The sequence below is a fragment of the Ciconia boyciana genome, chromosome 13, assembly GCF_034638445.1.
Source record: "Ciconia boyciana chromosome 13, ASM3463844v1, whole genome shotgun sequence".
NCBI lineage: Eukaryota > Metazoa > Chordata > Aves > Ciconiiformes > Ciconiidae > Ciconia > Ciconia boyciana.
The window spans coordinates 10,980,273-10,994,947 of NC_132946.1; the positions used below are offsets into that span (position 1 = coordinate 10,980,273).

General features: G+C 39.4%; 1 protein-coding gene across 1 annotated transcript in view; it reads left to right on the forward strand.

The window, feature by feature from the left end:
• The window catches only part of MYH11 (myosin heavy chain 11), a 62,517-nt gene that overhangs the window by 35,851 nt on the left and 11,991 nt on the right, over window positions 1-14,675 (forward strand). Inside the window, exons 9-28 of the mRNA XM_072878046.1 lie at window positions 774-917; window positions 3,619-3,714; window positions 4,100-4,218; window positions 4,385-4,537; window positions 5,006-5,179; window positions 5,380-5,553; window positions 6,043-6,157; window positions 7,119-7,312; window positions 7,481-7,602; window positions 7,717-7,786; window positions 7,928-8,088; window positions 8,950-9,058; window positions 9,999-10,130; window positions 10,422-10,628; window positions 11,016-11,153; window positions 11,814-11,937; window positions 12,385-12,556; window positions 13,134-13,346; window positions 13,491-13,635; window positions 13,724-13,930. Of these exons, the coding sequence (XP_072734147.1) occupies window positions 774-917; window positions 3,619-3,714; window positions 4,100-4,218; window positions 4,385-4,537; window positions 5,006-5,179; window positions 5,380-5,553; window positions 6,043-6,157; window positions 7,119-7,312; window positions 7,481-7,602; window positions 7,717-7,786; window positions 7,928-8,088; window positions 8,950-9,058; window positions 9,999-10,130; window positions 10,422-10,628; window positions 11,016-11,153; window positions 11,814-11,937; window positions 12,385-12,556; window positions 13,134-13,346; window positions 13,491-13,635; window positions 13,724-13,930 (2,969 nt within the window). The remainder of the gene's footprint in view (window positions 1-773; window positions 918-3,618; window positions 3,715-4,099; window positions 4,219-4,384; window positions 4,538-5,005; window positions 5,180-5,379; window positions 5,554-6,042; window positions 6,158-7,118; window positions 7,313-7,480; window positions 7,603-7,716; window positions 7,787-7,927; window positions 8,089-8,949; window positions 9,059-9,998; window positions 10,131-10,421; window positions 10,629-11,015; window positions 11,154-11,813; window positions 11,938-12,384; window positions 12,557-13,133; window positions 13,347-13,490; window positions 13,636-13,723; window positions 13,931-14,675) is intronic.

Genomic DNA, 14,675 nt, shown 5'->3' on the forward strand with positions numbered 1-14,675 from the left:
ATCCTATCTTGAACAATATCAAGAAGATGAATAGGGAAGAGTCATTCATTATTTTTTATGCAAAAGAAACTGGGGTTCCCAATAAAAATATTAGCTTGTGGTTTTAAAATAAATTAAGAGAATGTCTTTCCCAAAGCACATTATTACACTGTGAAACCCATAGCTTCACAATGTTGAGAAAGTGAAAAGTGTAAGTGGATCCAAAAAAAGGATTAGACATAATATGTATTGGAACATCATGGTTCAAATATGATACCTTTCCCTAAATCACTGGTGGCCAAAGAATGTATAAAGCAATGGATAACTCTGTATTTTCCCTGCTCCTTACCTAAGAATCTGTTGTAGGCCACAGTATAGAGCAGAACAGTCTTTTGGTCTGGCCCACTATGGTTGTTACCTGGCTCCATTCTTATTATTACCTGATATGACTCTCCATATGGAGAGGTGTAATTCTGAGTAGATTACACATGGTGTTAAGTGAAAGACTTTTGGGAAGAATGGCTCAGATTTGAGTCCATAGGGTGTAAAATTCCACTGAGGGGCAGAGACATTCCCCAGTTACTAATGAAAACTGGAAACTTAACACAATCAAGCTTGCTAAATGAAGAGTTATTTTGAAAATATTTGTGCACCACAAAACCCTAAACTCATACAAGCAGAGTCTTCCTTCGGCAAAAACACTGGTTTTTTTCCTGTTGTTTATTAGGACAACTCATGAACCAAGAGCATTAAGTTGATGCACTTAAGTAAAGTTTTTCTTCTTTGCTTTTTAGACGATCTGTTGCTGGAAGGCTTCAACAATTATACCTTTCTATCTAATGGCCACGTGCCTATTCCTGCTCAACAAGATGATGAGATGTTCCAGGAGACCTTGGAAGCCATGACAATTATGGGCTTTACTGAGGAGGAACAGACAGGTGAGAATTGTTAGCAAGCTTTTATTCAAGGTATACATATCTGCAAGTGACACGATATAGAGATGCAAATGCACAGAGGTTAATTCTGTCCAGAATAATCACTTTGCAGAATATGCATATGAAGTAAGATTCTACATTCATATAAAAAAATTAAGATTATTTAGCTTTTATGTCCCTCTTTCTCTGGAGAAGTGTGATCTTGCATGAACCACCAACTGGAGGATTCTAAATATACCCATTTAACCTCTTTGCCTCTTATTTCCTCTGGGTAAAACTATTACCAACTGTTACCTGGCTACTGTTTCTAAGATGTGCACTGTGAATTAGTGCCCATAGATTTCCCTCCTTCTCAGGAGGTATGAGATGAATGAAACCATAGATGTCTCATGGAAAGAGAATGAAGGTTCTCTCATAAGGCGAAACTTCTCAAGCACAGATTTGTTTCTACCTCATCTTAAGAATAATATGGGTACTCAGTTCGATGTGATCAGGAGAGACACAAGATCAAGGCAGGATCTAAACACAGGATCAAGATCACATAACACAAGCAGCATGGTCAGAGCCAGTAACAACAAACAACTAAACTGGTGGCAGTACAGTGCCTGAAGACAACATAAACCAGCAGCAGGAATCTGGGGATAGGAGAGCAGGGGCTGAGAATAGACTGGCAGTGAAGACACTGAAACTGCTGTGATAGACCCATGACGCAAAACGCTATAGCCTCTTTGGAATCATTGCCACCTTTGTATTAAACAGGGTGATGCTTCAGGAAGTCTTGTGAGTATTAGGGTGACTGTTCTTGCCTTGCAAGGAGATCTAATTATGATCTACTGCTTTTAGGTTGTTGTTAGAAAAGTTCTACTTAAATTACTACAGTGGCCTACCTTTTCCCATTGCTGCAGTGGGTACCACTGGGAGCAGCTGAAGCCAATAATGAAACCTCCTTGCAAATCACCTCCTTCAAAGGTTTAAACTGGCAGCACTTGCTGGAAACCCAGTGAGATTGAAGAATCACCTGTGTTGGAAAATAGAGTATATATCATCAAAGAGAAATTATCTCTGTGATGCAGAGAACAAGTGGTGATGCACAGGACAGCTCTATACAGTAATTTAAACATGGATCAAATAAAATAATTGTCACCATATTTTGCTGTCCGTCTGAATGAAGAATTGCAGGGCTTTTTCTTATAAGTCTTATAAATTCTGGAGACCTGCTTGTAGGAAGAACATGACATGCACTCCAGACCCATTTGAATTCCACAGCATCAGTGCAGTTGTCAGCATGCAAAAGTACTATAACACATAGTGTTTTGAAAGGTAATTTGTGTTTATGAAAGGGAAGATTTCTTGCTTGAAGCACTCCATACACACCCAGAACAGACTACTGAATTCAAGCCAGCTCTAACAACAGTAATGACCATTTAAAGCAATTTTTTTCAGAACTTTCCAACAACTAGCATGAAAAAGTTGCAAAATATTCTGATTTAATTTTGAAAGAAATGGAACAGGCTCAAATAGCTCATATTTGTATTCACTGATTTGGAGAAAAGAGAAATAAAAACAAAGAGCATGAACCAACAACTAAACCAGCTTGAAAATGTGGGCCTGACAGAGACATCTATTTGTGTAGCTTTTACCTCTCACTGTTCCTGGGAGTGGGCAGGGCTTCAGCTGGGCATGCCCGTGGATGCAAATTGCCATGCCCCAAGTGACACCTGGGGCAGAAACAGCATCACCCCATCACTTGCGCCTTGGGCCAGCTGTGGCAGCCGGGAGCAGAGCTCCATCACATCCCACCCCTGCATCAGTGACTGAGGGATGCTGGGGCGGGGGAAGTCTTGCCTTGCAAAACAGCAGTGCAAATCCCAGCCTTGGTAAATTCAGATGATGTTACTGATGAAGACTGGTTCATTCTCCCGCCAGGGCATGTGCATTGGTGATGACAGCAGCATTCTCCATTACAACAACAGGAGTCATTTTATTACTGTCTGAACTCCTTTGATTTCATGCTCTAAAATATAAGCCCATTAGGACAGTATTATTCTCCTCTGTAATTTTACCAAATAAACAAATAGAACTCCCTAGATTCATACAATCTCATCTGTAACGTATCAGTAGATTTTACTACCTCATTAGGTGACATCACATTCATATATATTTTAGTAATCAAACATTAATCAATTACTTTTCTGTACTTTGACACTAATCCTTCAAACATTTGTATACATTTGATTTTAGTTGTACAACTAAATATCCACATGTTCCTGCATAACTGGAGCTTCAGAAGTGCCACACATTTTTGAAGCTGCTGGTAATTCATAGATTTGTTGTTGTTGTTATTTTAAAGACAGAGATGTAGATTGTCAAGTGACTGGGCAGGGAATATGCTACAGGCCACTGTGAGAAGGAGATGAATTCCTGAGACCTGGGGGTCTGTCTAGGGAGCCAGCACAACTTAGCTTGGAGGTGCTGGTGTTCCCAGACTGGCCTGTTTACTCCACTGCACAGACTGTTGAGATGCTGCTCAATCAGCTCTCAAACTCCTGCAGTTTATGGCACAGTCTTTTAAAGCAAACCTAGCTCTTTCCATAGAGGTACAGACTACCATAGGCAATAGAATGAATCTTTGTTATTGCAGAGAATAGAGCTTTCAAAATGTGTCCATTCTATTCCTCATTTGTATTATCCGTTTCTCTTACAGCTATACTGAGGACTGTTTCATCTGTCCTACAGCTGGGTAACATTGTCTTCAAGAAGGAAAGAAACACTGATCAAGCTTCTATGCCAGACAATACTGGTATGATTTGCCACTTAAAAAATTTAGTTAACATTAAGAAATTAATAAAATAGCAGCTGAGTAAGCACTCTTTATCAGTATTTTTTTATTTAATTGTTACTACATAAATACTTCACAGGCTTTAAAAGATATACCATATTTAAAATCAGCTCAATTATCGTTACCTTTTCTAGTAATCTTGAATCCATAAATTGATGAACAGTGAATTTGCTGCTTGGATCATGAATAATACTTTTACGGCAAGTGGCATCTCTTGCATGTACAATAGAGGAGCTTTTAAGGAAGACAAATAACTTCACATATTTGCTGAGCTGCTCGTATTCACACTTACTGACCAGCTAAGAGAAAATGCAATCTAAAATAAAATCTCACTCTTTGATTCTAGCTGCACAAAAAGTGTGTCACCTGATGGGGATTAATGTGACAGATTTCACAAGATCTATTCTAACCCCAAGGATCAAAGTAGGACGAGATGTTGTTCAGAAAGCTCAGACCAAAGAGCAGGTATCTACTTGCAGTCTGCTCAGCTCTCCTGAAACTATTCTTTCTTCTTTTTTTTCTTACATCCTGTCTAAAGGGAAATGTCAGTTTTCTGCCTCATTATCTCCACAGAAATTAGCAGCTAATTGGGTTTCTTCTTTCATTTACAATTTTCTCTTCTTTTTTTCAGGCGGACTTTGCCATAGAGGCTTTGGCCAAGGCACAATTTGAACGTCTTTTCCGTTGGATTCTAGCTCGCGTAAACAAAGCTCTTGATAAAACAAAAAGACAAGGCGCTTCCTTCTTGGGAATCCTTGATATTGCTGGATTTGAGATTTTTGAGGTATGTACTGTGGGACACAAGTTGGCTAAACTCCTTATTATCACGCAGTGGTTTGGATATAAGATGACAAAAATCTAAGTTCAGAGCCACAAAAACAATTTGGTTCTTTCAAGCTGGCTAGCAGCCCATGGCCGACACGACCCACAGGCCTATTACACCTGGCTGCTTGCCTTTCCCTTGAGCAGGAAGGGCTGGCAGCATGCTCCTGCTGGGCTTCTGCAGGGCTCTGTTTAAAGCCAGGGTCTGCTTTTTATGGTTTATTGAAAGGTCCTAGTACAAAGATTTACCACTTGAGAACTTGCTGTAAATTTTCAAGACCTTATATTAGAAAAATATGGATTGGAAAAATATTTGAATTATTGTAATATGTAAAAAGAAATAGAAGATAGCAAATTTCATCTTGTCATTTAAGTTTCCTCTTGAAGGTCTCTTTCTAACATTACGAATTCACTTTTTTCCTCTTCACAGATCAATTCCTTTGAGCAGCTGTGCATCAATTACACTAATGAGAAACTTCAGCAGCTTTTCAACCACACAATGTTTATATTGGAGCAAGAGGAATACCAGCGAGAGGGCATTGAATGGAATTTCATTGACTTTGGCCTTGACCTGCAACCTTGCATTGAGCTGATTGAAAGACCAGTAAGATTATATCTCTATAGGTGGGATACCACACAGGTTGCATCAGGGTCAGTTATGTATCAGTACAACAAGAGAGCCATTTAAGGTATTTCAGATCCTTTGTTGCCTGTGAGGATTTGTAACATAAGGGATAAAGAAGGTGGTGCTCTTTCTTTGTCTCTGCCTGTGATGATACTGATCTGATATTGCTCACATTGCAGACCAACCCTCCAGGTGTCCTGGCTCTGCTGGATGAAGAGTGCTGGTTCCCCAAAGCTACTGACACATCCTTTGTGGAGAAACTATGTCAAGAACAAGGCAACCATCCCAAATTCCAGAAGCCTAAGCAACTCAAGGATAAAACCGAGTTCTGTATAATGCACTATGCAGGAAAGGTACTAGACAGATTGAGCTACTTTGATTTAGGAAACTTTGATTCTTTGATGCCCAGATGGTAAAAAAGAAACAGTCTGGTACCCGCATTGATAAGGGATGGCTTTCATTGTGTAATATATATATATTAAGTGCTTTAATTACATAACATATGAAATAAGATTTGCAAAACATTCATGGTTATGCTAAGCTCACATAAAAACAAAAATAACCAGCACCAGGCTTATTGAAAATCCAAGTAATTCGGATTCCTTTCTAGCAAGAAGATTTTTTTAAAGGCAGGGCAGGTGCCCTGCCATGGATATGTCTGCAAAAAGCTTTTCAGATACTAGTATGTGTAAGAATAAATACTCAACTCGGCTCTCAACCATAGAAAGCTTTTCACATTATTATTATTTGTATGATTTTGTGTTAACACACACCCTGTGTTCTTGGACACTCCAGATATCTTTATCAAGAACAGATTTTTGATGTAGCACTGTTTCCTGCAGGTTACCTACAATGCAACCGCCTGGCTAACAAAGAACATGGATCCACTAAATGACAATGTGACTTCTCTGCTGAACCAGTCATCAGACAAATTTGTAGCAGACCTTTGGAAAGATGGTACGAATAGCAACTCTATATCAGTAATGTGGTTTAAAGGGAGAAACTTCTACTAGAACTTTTTGACAGCTGTCCCTTGCTGGCAGGACACAAGTGTGAAAATGATAAGCATAGAAGAGACTGAACTAAGAAACAAGAATAATGTGTTCAAAAGACACATTTATGGAAAGCATCATTAGATAGTTTTAAGCACTACCAAAAAATTTCCTTACTTAATATTATTCAGCAACAGAATTAAAATTATTCATTATGCTGTTATAACGTTGCTGAGTAAGTGATCTTGCAGACCTCATTTAATACAGATTATTGTTGGGTTTTATGAATGACTTACCTTACACACTCCTCTCCCAGAAGTCCGGCACAGTTCTCTCCAGCAATGTATAATCTCAACTAAACTCCATCAGAAGAATATCTGTATGCACATAAAATACCTTGGTTTTAAAAAGTTTATATGGATCTGTCACACACATATATATATGTCACACATATACTACAGTATAAATATTTAATACATGGACATAAATGTGCATGCAAACACCAGCAAGGTGGCTCTGAATTATCAAATAACTGAGGGGGATTATTAGCTAGGCTTTGAGAACCACTGGATAACAGATGGGAGTCAAGAGATGTTGTTGTTCCTGGTTCTGACACCAACCTACCAATTGGATATTTTGCAGAAGGACGGTCCTTGTTAGAGCAAACATAAGATAAAATGCATTCTGTGTGTTCAGTTGCTCCATTCTGTCACTATTTAACAAAGATCCTCATTTTCATGTTTGACAGAAGTAGACTATTTACCCAGAATGCTCTTCTAGTACTTTTGTTAGTACGCTTCTACTGCATCAAAAATATATTGGTCCTCTTTGAGAAGTTGCAGTTTAACAATGCCAGTGATAGGTGTAATGTGAGGTGAGGACAGTTTATATAAGCAGTTCCATTCATACTTTCTTCTATATTTCAGTGGACCGTATAGTTGGGCTGGACCAGATGGCCAAGATGACTGAAAGCTCACTCCCTAGTTCTTCAAAAACCAAGAAAGGCATGTTCCGTACTGTTGGACAACTCTATAAGGAGCAGCTGACCAAACTGATGACCACCTTAAGGAATACCAATCCCAACTTTGTCCGCTGTATCATTCCAAATCATGAAAAAAGGGTAAATTTCAAATGCTCAATTTTCAGACTCTTGGCACATTACTCATGTTGAGCTGCTACTGTATCAGCACATCGCAGAGCTGAGTGATGTCTTCAAACATGAACATGTGGCTGGTAACATTTTTGTAAATTTCTACTGTGCTAAAAATACTTTCTGTTCCCTTTTCAGGCTGGCAAACTTGATGCCCATTTAGTGCTGGAGCAGTTGCGCTGCAATGGTGTCTTGGAAGGTATTCGTATCTGCCGGCAGGGATTCCCTAACAGGATTGTCTTCCAGGAGTTCCGTCAGCGGTAGGAATCCCTCACTCGGTCCTAACTCTGGGTTTAATAGTGTGTAATACATGTTTGTCTGTACAAAATAATCTGATGTGTTTCAACCTCCCTAACATCCATGTCTTTTGGCAGATATGAAATTCTTGCTGCAAACGCCATTCCTAAAGGATTCATGGATGGGAAGCAGGCTTGCATACTGATGGTGAGGAAATCATTTTTGATCCTATTGATAATCAGATCTATACTTCTTATATAAAAGCTGTTGACCGTGAACAGAAATGAGAAGTAATTTTTTATACCCTAAACCTCAGCACTGGAGTTAAATATCCCTGTTTTCCTCCAGATCAAAGCATTAGAACTTGATCCCAACTTGTACAGAATTGGACAGAGTAAAATATTCTTCAGAACTGGTGTTCTGGCTCACCTGGAAGAAGAGAGAGACCTGAAGATCACAGATGTTATTATCGCCTTCCAGGCTCAGTGCCGAGGCTACCTAGCAAGAAAGTAAGGATATGTACTAATGAAAAGAATGTCTTCTGCAGCAGAGTATTGACAGTAGCTTTTAGTTCTCTGTATAACAGACTGAAGATATTAAGACATTTTATTATTATCTATTACTTGTATTGCCTTAGAATTCCAGTTGTGTCCAATGAAGGACTCACTTCCTGCCCAGAAGAGGCTTATTAGTATACTTGCAGGGAACCAATTACATTGTGAGGCTACTTACACCCTCTGTACAATAAGCCCTCTGAGGCAACAATCCGTCATTTAAACATGTGTTTGTACAAGCGGGAGAAGGAGCATCCTAGCCTATGACTGGAGTTTTATGCACTATTACAAGTAGCAGCACCACTCGCATTTGTAAAACATAAAATAATTTCTTACACAGCTTGGGCGTGAAACACTGATCATCTAGCATGATCTCAGTTAATGTACATCACAAAACTATTAACAAGAATGCTCTCTTTCTGCATACTACCAAGGCTTTCAAGTTGCTGAGAAAATAAATTTAAATAGAATAGGTTTCAAGAATGATGATCAATGCAAGTTCTGAGTGCCCTTGTACTCTGGAAGGATGTTCACATCCAGAACTTGATCTATACTTTGTGGTTTGTGCCTATCTATGGAGTGCAAACAGCTAAAAAACTGAAGACTAAATAAAATACCAGAAAGCTAAAAAGAGTTATCACCTTTCCTCAAGAAAGCACAGGCACTGTTTAAGTGACAACAGAATTTGTGCCAGACCTCAAGCCATGTGGCTAATCAGCAGACTCTTATGCCAGAGTTTCTTTACTTAATGTGTGTATCTTGCAGACACCTTGTATTCTCAGACTGAACCAATTTGTTTTATGTTTTTAATTGCAGAGCCTTTGCCAAGAGACAGCAACAGCTGACTGCAATGAAGGTTATCCAAAGAAATTGTGCTGCTTACCTGAAGCTGAGGAATTGGCAATGGTGGAGACTGTTCACTAAAGTGAGTTGCTGCTATTGGCAAATCTCTCTGGAGCTTTCCAAAAGAAATGAAATGCACAAGATACCGAGGCATATCATGTCAGGCACACTCCTTGTTCCAAAGTCCATTGCAGCTGATGGCAAGAGCCTCATTAGCTTCACAAAATGTTGGGTTAGAGATACTCTGGATAGTTATATAATGCCATTAACATTTAAGTTAGTTCTAGCTTGAGAAGAAAACAAACTAGTTAAGCTGAGATTCATAAAAGATTTTACATGTTTGGAGACTTTAATTGCCAAAAATGAAATAATTTCACAGGGGTGGATAATGAGAAGACAGACTAAAACTGAATTTTGCCAACATGCAGAGTTACATATCTATGGGGGACTCAGTAGCTCAGGATTTCCCTAACTGGGACACTGAACATCTTCCTGCTAGGCACTCAAGCAAATTAAGTCTATTTTCCTATTGAAGAGGCCTGTTTTGTTGTTGATTTTTTGGGGGTGTTTTTGTTTGTTTGGGTCCCCCCCCCCAAGAATGACCTTCAGTTTGGATTCAGAAAACTGTTCCTACTTGCCTTGATAGCAACCTCCTCTGCAACCAGAAACAGGCAGTAACACACATCTGCATGTGCACATTGCCTTTCTGTACAGAAGATGCAGCTTTTGTACATTATCAATGGATGAAAACAGGTGTGAAGCCATTCAAAAAGTGACACTATTAGAGACAGAGGTGCTCACAAGGCTCCAAGAATTAACACAGAGATGGCCAAGGGCAACACGGCTGAGGCTTGCTGGTTTAAAGATGCCCACATCAAGCTTGGCTGGACAGTACTTGTCCACTACCTGAGCAACACCACAGTGCTACCATTAGAGCCAGTCAGCCTGGCACCTTTAAGTACCATGCTCAGGAACATAAATACTGACAGGAAACATTCTTAAAAACAACTTTTTATTTTCAGGTGAAACCACTGCTGCAAGTGACCCGCCAAGAGGAAGAAATGCAGGCCAAGGATGAAGAACTACAAAAAACTAAGGAAAGACAACAAAAAGCAGAGAGTGAATTGAAGGAGCTGGAACTGAAACACACACAGGTGATTTACAGCTCTGAGCCTCTGGGGAATGCTAGCTGTTCTTTCACCATTTCTAGAAGCTATTATAATAAAGGTGACTTTGTTCTTTGTACTCACAATTGTATTCACAGCAATGGTCCAGAACAAAAGTTCAGTGCAGACAAACTCCCAATTACTTCAGTAGAGGCCTAACATCCACACAAGAACCTGTGGCAGAGCTGCCTGCCTGTACACTAGGACTATCTAGTCAAAAGACACTGTGGGGCAATTCGCAACCCAAGTCTTAACTTCCTATCCATTTTATTGGTGTAGCTTTGTGAAGAGAAGAACCTCCTTCAGGAACAGCTTCAGGCAGAAACTGAACTGTATGCTGAAGCTGAAGAGATGAGAGTCCGTTTAGCTGCTAAGAAACAAGAGCTGGAAGAGATTCTGCACGAGATGGAAGCTAGAATTGAGGAAGAAGAGGAGCGCAGCCAGCAGTTGCAAGCAGAAAAGAAAAAGATGCAACAACAAATGCTGGTAAGGAGGCATAAGTGACAAATACAGACAATAACTTGTATCTCACAGAGAAAAAATGGAGACTGGCAAACCTCAGATCCCATGGAAGTTCTTGCTATGCAGCCCTCTGTAGAACAGGTGTCTGTGCCACTGAAGTAAGAACTGATGCTCTTTCCTCCAGAGTTCTCTTCTTCCCCATCTCAATTTTAAATAATCTTTTCTCTAAAAAATTATTTTAACCGATCTTTCCTTCTAAATCATCAAGCATTACAGATTGTCTAGTTCTTAATAAAAACAAAGTCTACAACATACTCCACATCCAGTGACAAACATTAAGCATATCCTATAATCTAAGTGGTATTTTATTTCCAGAATTCATGTTTTGTGGGTTTCTTTTTCCCCTCAAAGGACCTTGAGGAACAGCTGGAAGAAGAAGAAGCTGCAAGGCAGAAACTGCAACTTGAAAAAGTAACAGCAGATGGCAAGATAAAGAAAATGGAAGATGATATTCTCATAATGGAAGATCAGAATAACAAGCTAACCAAGGTAAGCGTTGTGGGTCCATTTTCTTACTCTGTGAAAATAGTGCAAGATGAGACAAAGCCTGCTCTTCTGCTAGAAGAACGGGAATACTCTTGACTATATAGTCCTATGGGTGTATAGATTGACCAGACCATCAGTCCAGCCTCTTTCGAACAAGTTTCTGATAATTTTTCCATGCTCATTTAAACAATTCAAAATTGTGTAAAACTACTGGGTTTGAGGTCTGTTGTGGTAACAATATCTTAAACCAAAATACCCAGAGCAGTCAAGCACAATCAGTGGAAGACGTATCTTCTTGGCCCCAAGCGGAGTAAATAATTATTTTGGTTTTTAACTAATTTCAACCAAACTTCATGATTAAAACTGGAAGTAAGCATGTATTCCAGTACTTTTTGAAAGGGGCTGCTCGCCTGAACTGGGCCCTGTACTTACCAGATATTAGAGCGAGTACAAGATTCTAATAGCAGCAGATCAGAGAAGATGGAAGGCATAGACACCACTCCTCAGCTCCTCTGTAATTGACAAATTGAAATGTATCACTGAAATCTCAAGAAATATAGCATAAAAAGACAGTGTCTTGGACATTTCTAGTTGGCAAAGAGTTGATTCACAATAACCAATGACAGACACTTTTGTTAACAGAAGTATTTTATTTTTCTTAAGGAAAGAAAACTCCTTGAGGAAAGAATAAGTGATCTAACAACAAATCTTGCAGAAGAAGAAGAAAAAGCCAAAAATCTTACAAAGCTGAAAAACAAACATGAATCTATGATTTCAGAACTCGAAGGTAACATGAACAAAAGTGGTTTATATCAGTTTTTTGCCTTGACACACAACAAAAACAACAGAATCTGGAGAGAACTTCTAAAAAATTTGTGGGATGTTTTCCAAATTTCTTACGCTGAAGCCATTTTGTGAGTGAGAATCACCAAAACCCCAGGGTGCATAAACCATAGATACCTTTTTTTTTTTTAATATATACAAAAGAGTAGAGGAGAGAAAATTGGGAAAAAATTAATGCTTTTTCTGTAGAAAGATAAATAAATGATTCTTTGGAGTGGCTAGAAATAAGTGATGACAGTAAGGTATTGCATGTTGCTTCAGAAACGCAGTGACTTGTAGTTAAATGTATGGCCTCACTGGAGGCCAGAACACTTTTTTGCCTAAGTTCAAGATTGGATTAAGGACTCTTTACACTAACACGTTCCTATGACCAAAATCCTTACTTTTTCAGTGAGACTGAAAAAAGAAGAAAAGAGCAGGCAAGAACTGGAGAAAATTAAGAGGAAGTTGGAAGGGGAGTCGAGTGATCTACATGAGCAAATCGCAGAGCTCCAGGCACAAATTGCTGAGCTGAAGGCACAGCTAGCCAAGAAGGAAGAAGAGCTGCAGGCTGCTCTAGCCAGGTATTCACTCCTGAATCTGCATACAGGTTGAAAACCCAGGCTGGAACATGTGTCTCTCCCCTTCCCAGCCACCAAGATGCCGCAGTCATGAATCTCATATCTCAGTTATGTCCTCCCTGCATGATTTCTCCATTTTCCAAATTCCTTTTCGTGAAAAATAATTATACTATTGTTTGCCCATAGACACATAATCTTACCTCCAGATATCAATGAAAACTCCTCTTCCCATTGGCAGTGCTGTCAAGTAAAGAATGAAATGTAACAACATACTTCACAGGCAAAAGGCAGAAATTACTTGAGAATCTGATCTTGATCCATTCCAGAGTCTCAGTGGATCTTCTGTATAAATTTAAGAGAGACAACACTCAACCAAAACTTTTGCTGAATTGGCTGATCAGCATCTCCAGGCATTGTGTTCTGATAAAGTACAGTTGCCAGATACTTTTTGCGTTATTCCCCTCTCTGTCTTTGGTACTTTCTTGCACAGAACCCATAAACCTTTAATCTCTGTATACTGATGTCCTAAAAGGGAAATGACTTTTTTTTAAACATCTAAAATGAAATACTCTCTTTTCAGGCTTGAAGATGAAACTAGTCAGAAGAACAATGCCCTCAAGAAGATCCGTGAATTGGAATCTCACATCTCTGATCTCCAGGAAGACTTGGAGTCTGAGAGAGCTGCAAGAAACAAAGCAGAAAAACAGAAGAGAGACCTAGGCGAAGAGCTGGAGGCTCTTAAGACAGAGCTTGAGGATACTTTGGATACCACAGCCACCCAGCAAGAGCTCAGGTATGGAGACATGGCACATGGGCCAAAAATAAATGTCACCAAGCTCAGTACAATACTGTCTAGTAACTGTGTAGTAGTGCTACTTCCCCAGTGACTGGAACACTCTTTGCTGCTGCTGCTCCATTTATGTGTGTTACTTTCCAGAGCAAAGCGTGAACAGGAGGTCACAGTGCTGAAGAGAGCTCTGGAGGAGGAGACTCGAACTCATGAAGCACAGGTCCAGGAGATGAGGCAAAAGCACACTCAAGCTGTGGAAGAGCTAACAGAGCAGCTGGAACAATTTAAACGGGTAAACAGAAATCCATCTTATTGAAAACTATCCACTAGATTACACAGCTTCCTTTTATAGATTCTCTTTCTTCACTTCATGCCTGTAGGCTAAAGCAAACTTGGATAAGACCAAACAGACACTGGAAAAAGACAACGCTGATCTGGCTAATGAAGTCAGGAGCCTGAATCAGGCCAAACAAGATGTGGAGCACAAGAAGAAGAAGCTGGAAGTACAGCTGCAAGAGCTACAGTCCAAATATGCTGATGGAGAGCGTATTCGGACAGAACTCAATGAAAAAGTTCATAAGTTACAGGTAGGAAGGAGTTTGACCTTCTGCAGTGACACCTTGGGCTTGGGACGACCAGTTTATACTGTTCTGTGAGGGTATATGTGGAAGAATCCTGGCCCTGTTGACTCCAGCTGAAATGCTCATTTTTTGGTCATCTGTAAGGTTCCCACCTTGAACTCCCACCTCAATTATCACACAATTAAACAATTACAACCACTCTGTCTCAGGGAAGCGAGAGCTTTTAGTCTCACCACCCCTGTGTACACTTTGCAGTCGGTAATGCCACCACTGGTTCAGTGACTGTGCTGCATGTTTTACAGAGTTTCTTTCTGGGTGGTGGGGAACATTGATAGGAATGTGGCTTCTGGAAATGGATTAAACAGCTATTGAACACATAAGATGTGCTCAGAAAAAAATGACAACAAAAGGAGAATGCTAACTTATCTCTGATTTAGTGTCTAATAAGAAATAACTAAAGATAATTTAAAATGGTTCTTTAGTAGATGATCAACGTCCAGCAATACTGATCAACCTTATTGTTACAACTTTGTTCATAGCAGCAGTAAGCTTTTCTTCATTATTTTAAGTTAGTGGATAAATAAGAATATAATGAAAATACATCAACTTGTGTCAAACTTGGGAAGATGAAGGAAAATCCACAAAAATCCCCATTCCCCTTTGCAATTCACTAGGAGTACACTAGTATTGCCTTATGAATATGACTAGGCTTTGATATATAGTAATAAAATACTAAGGTAAACTAGACAAA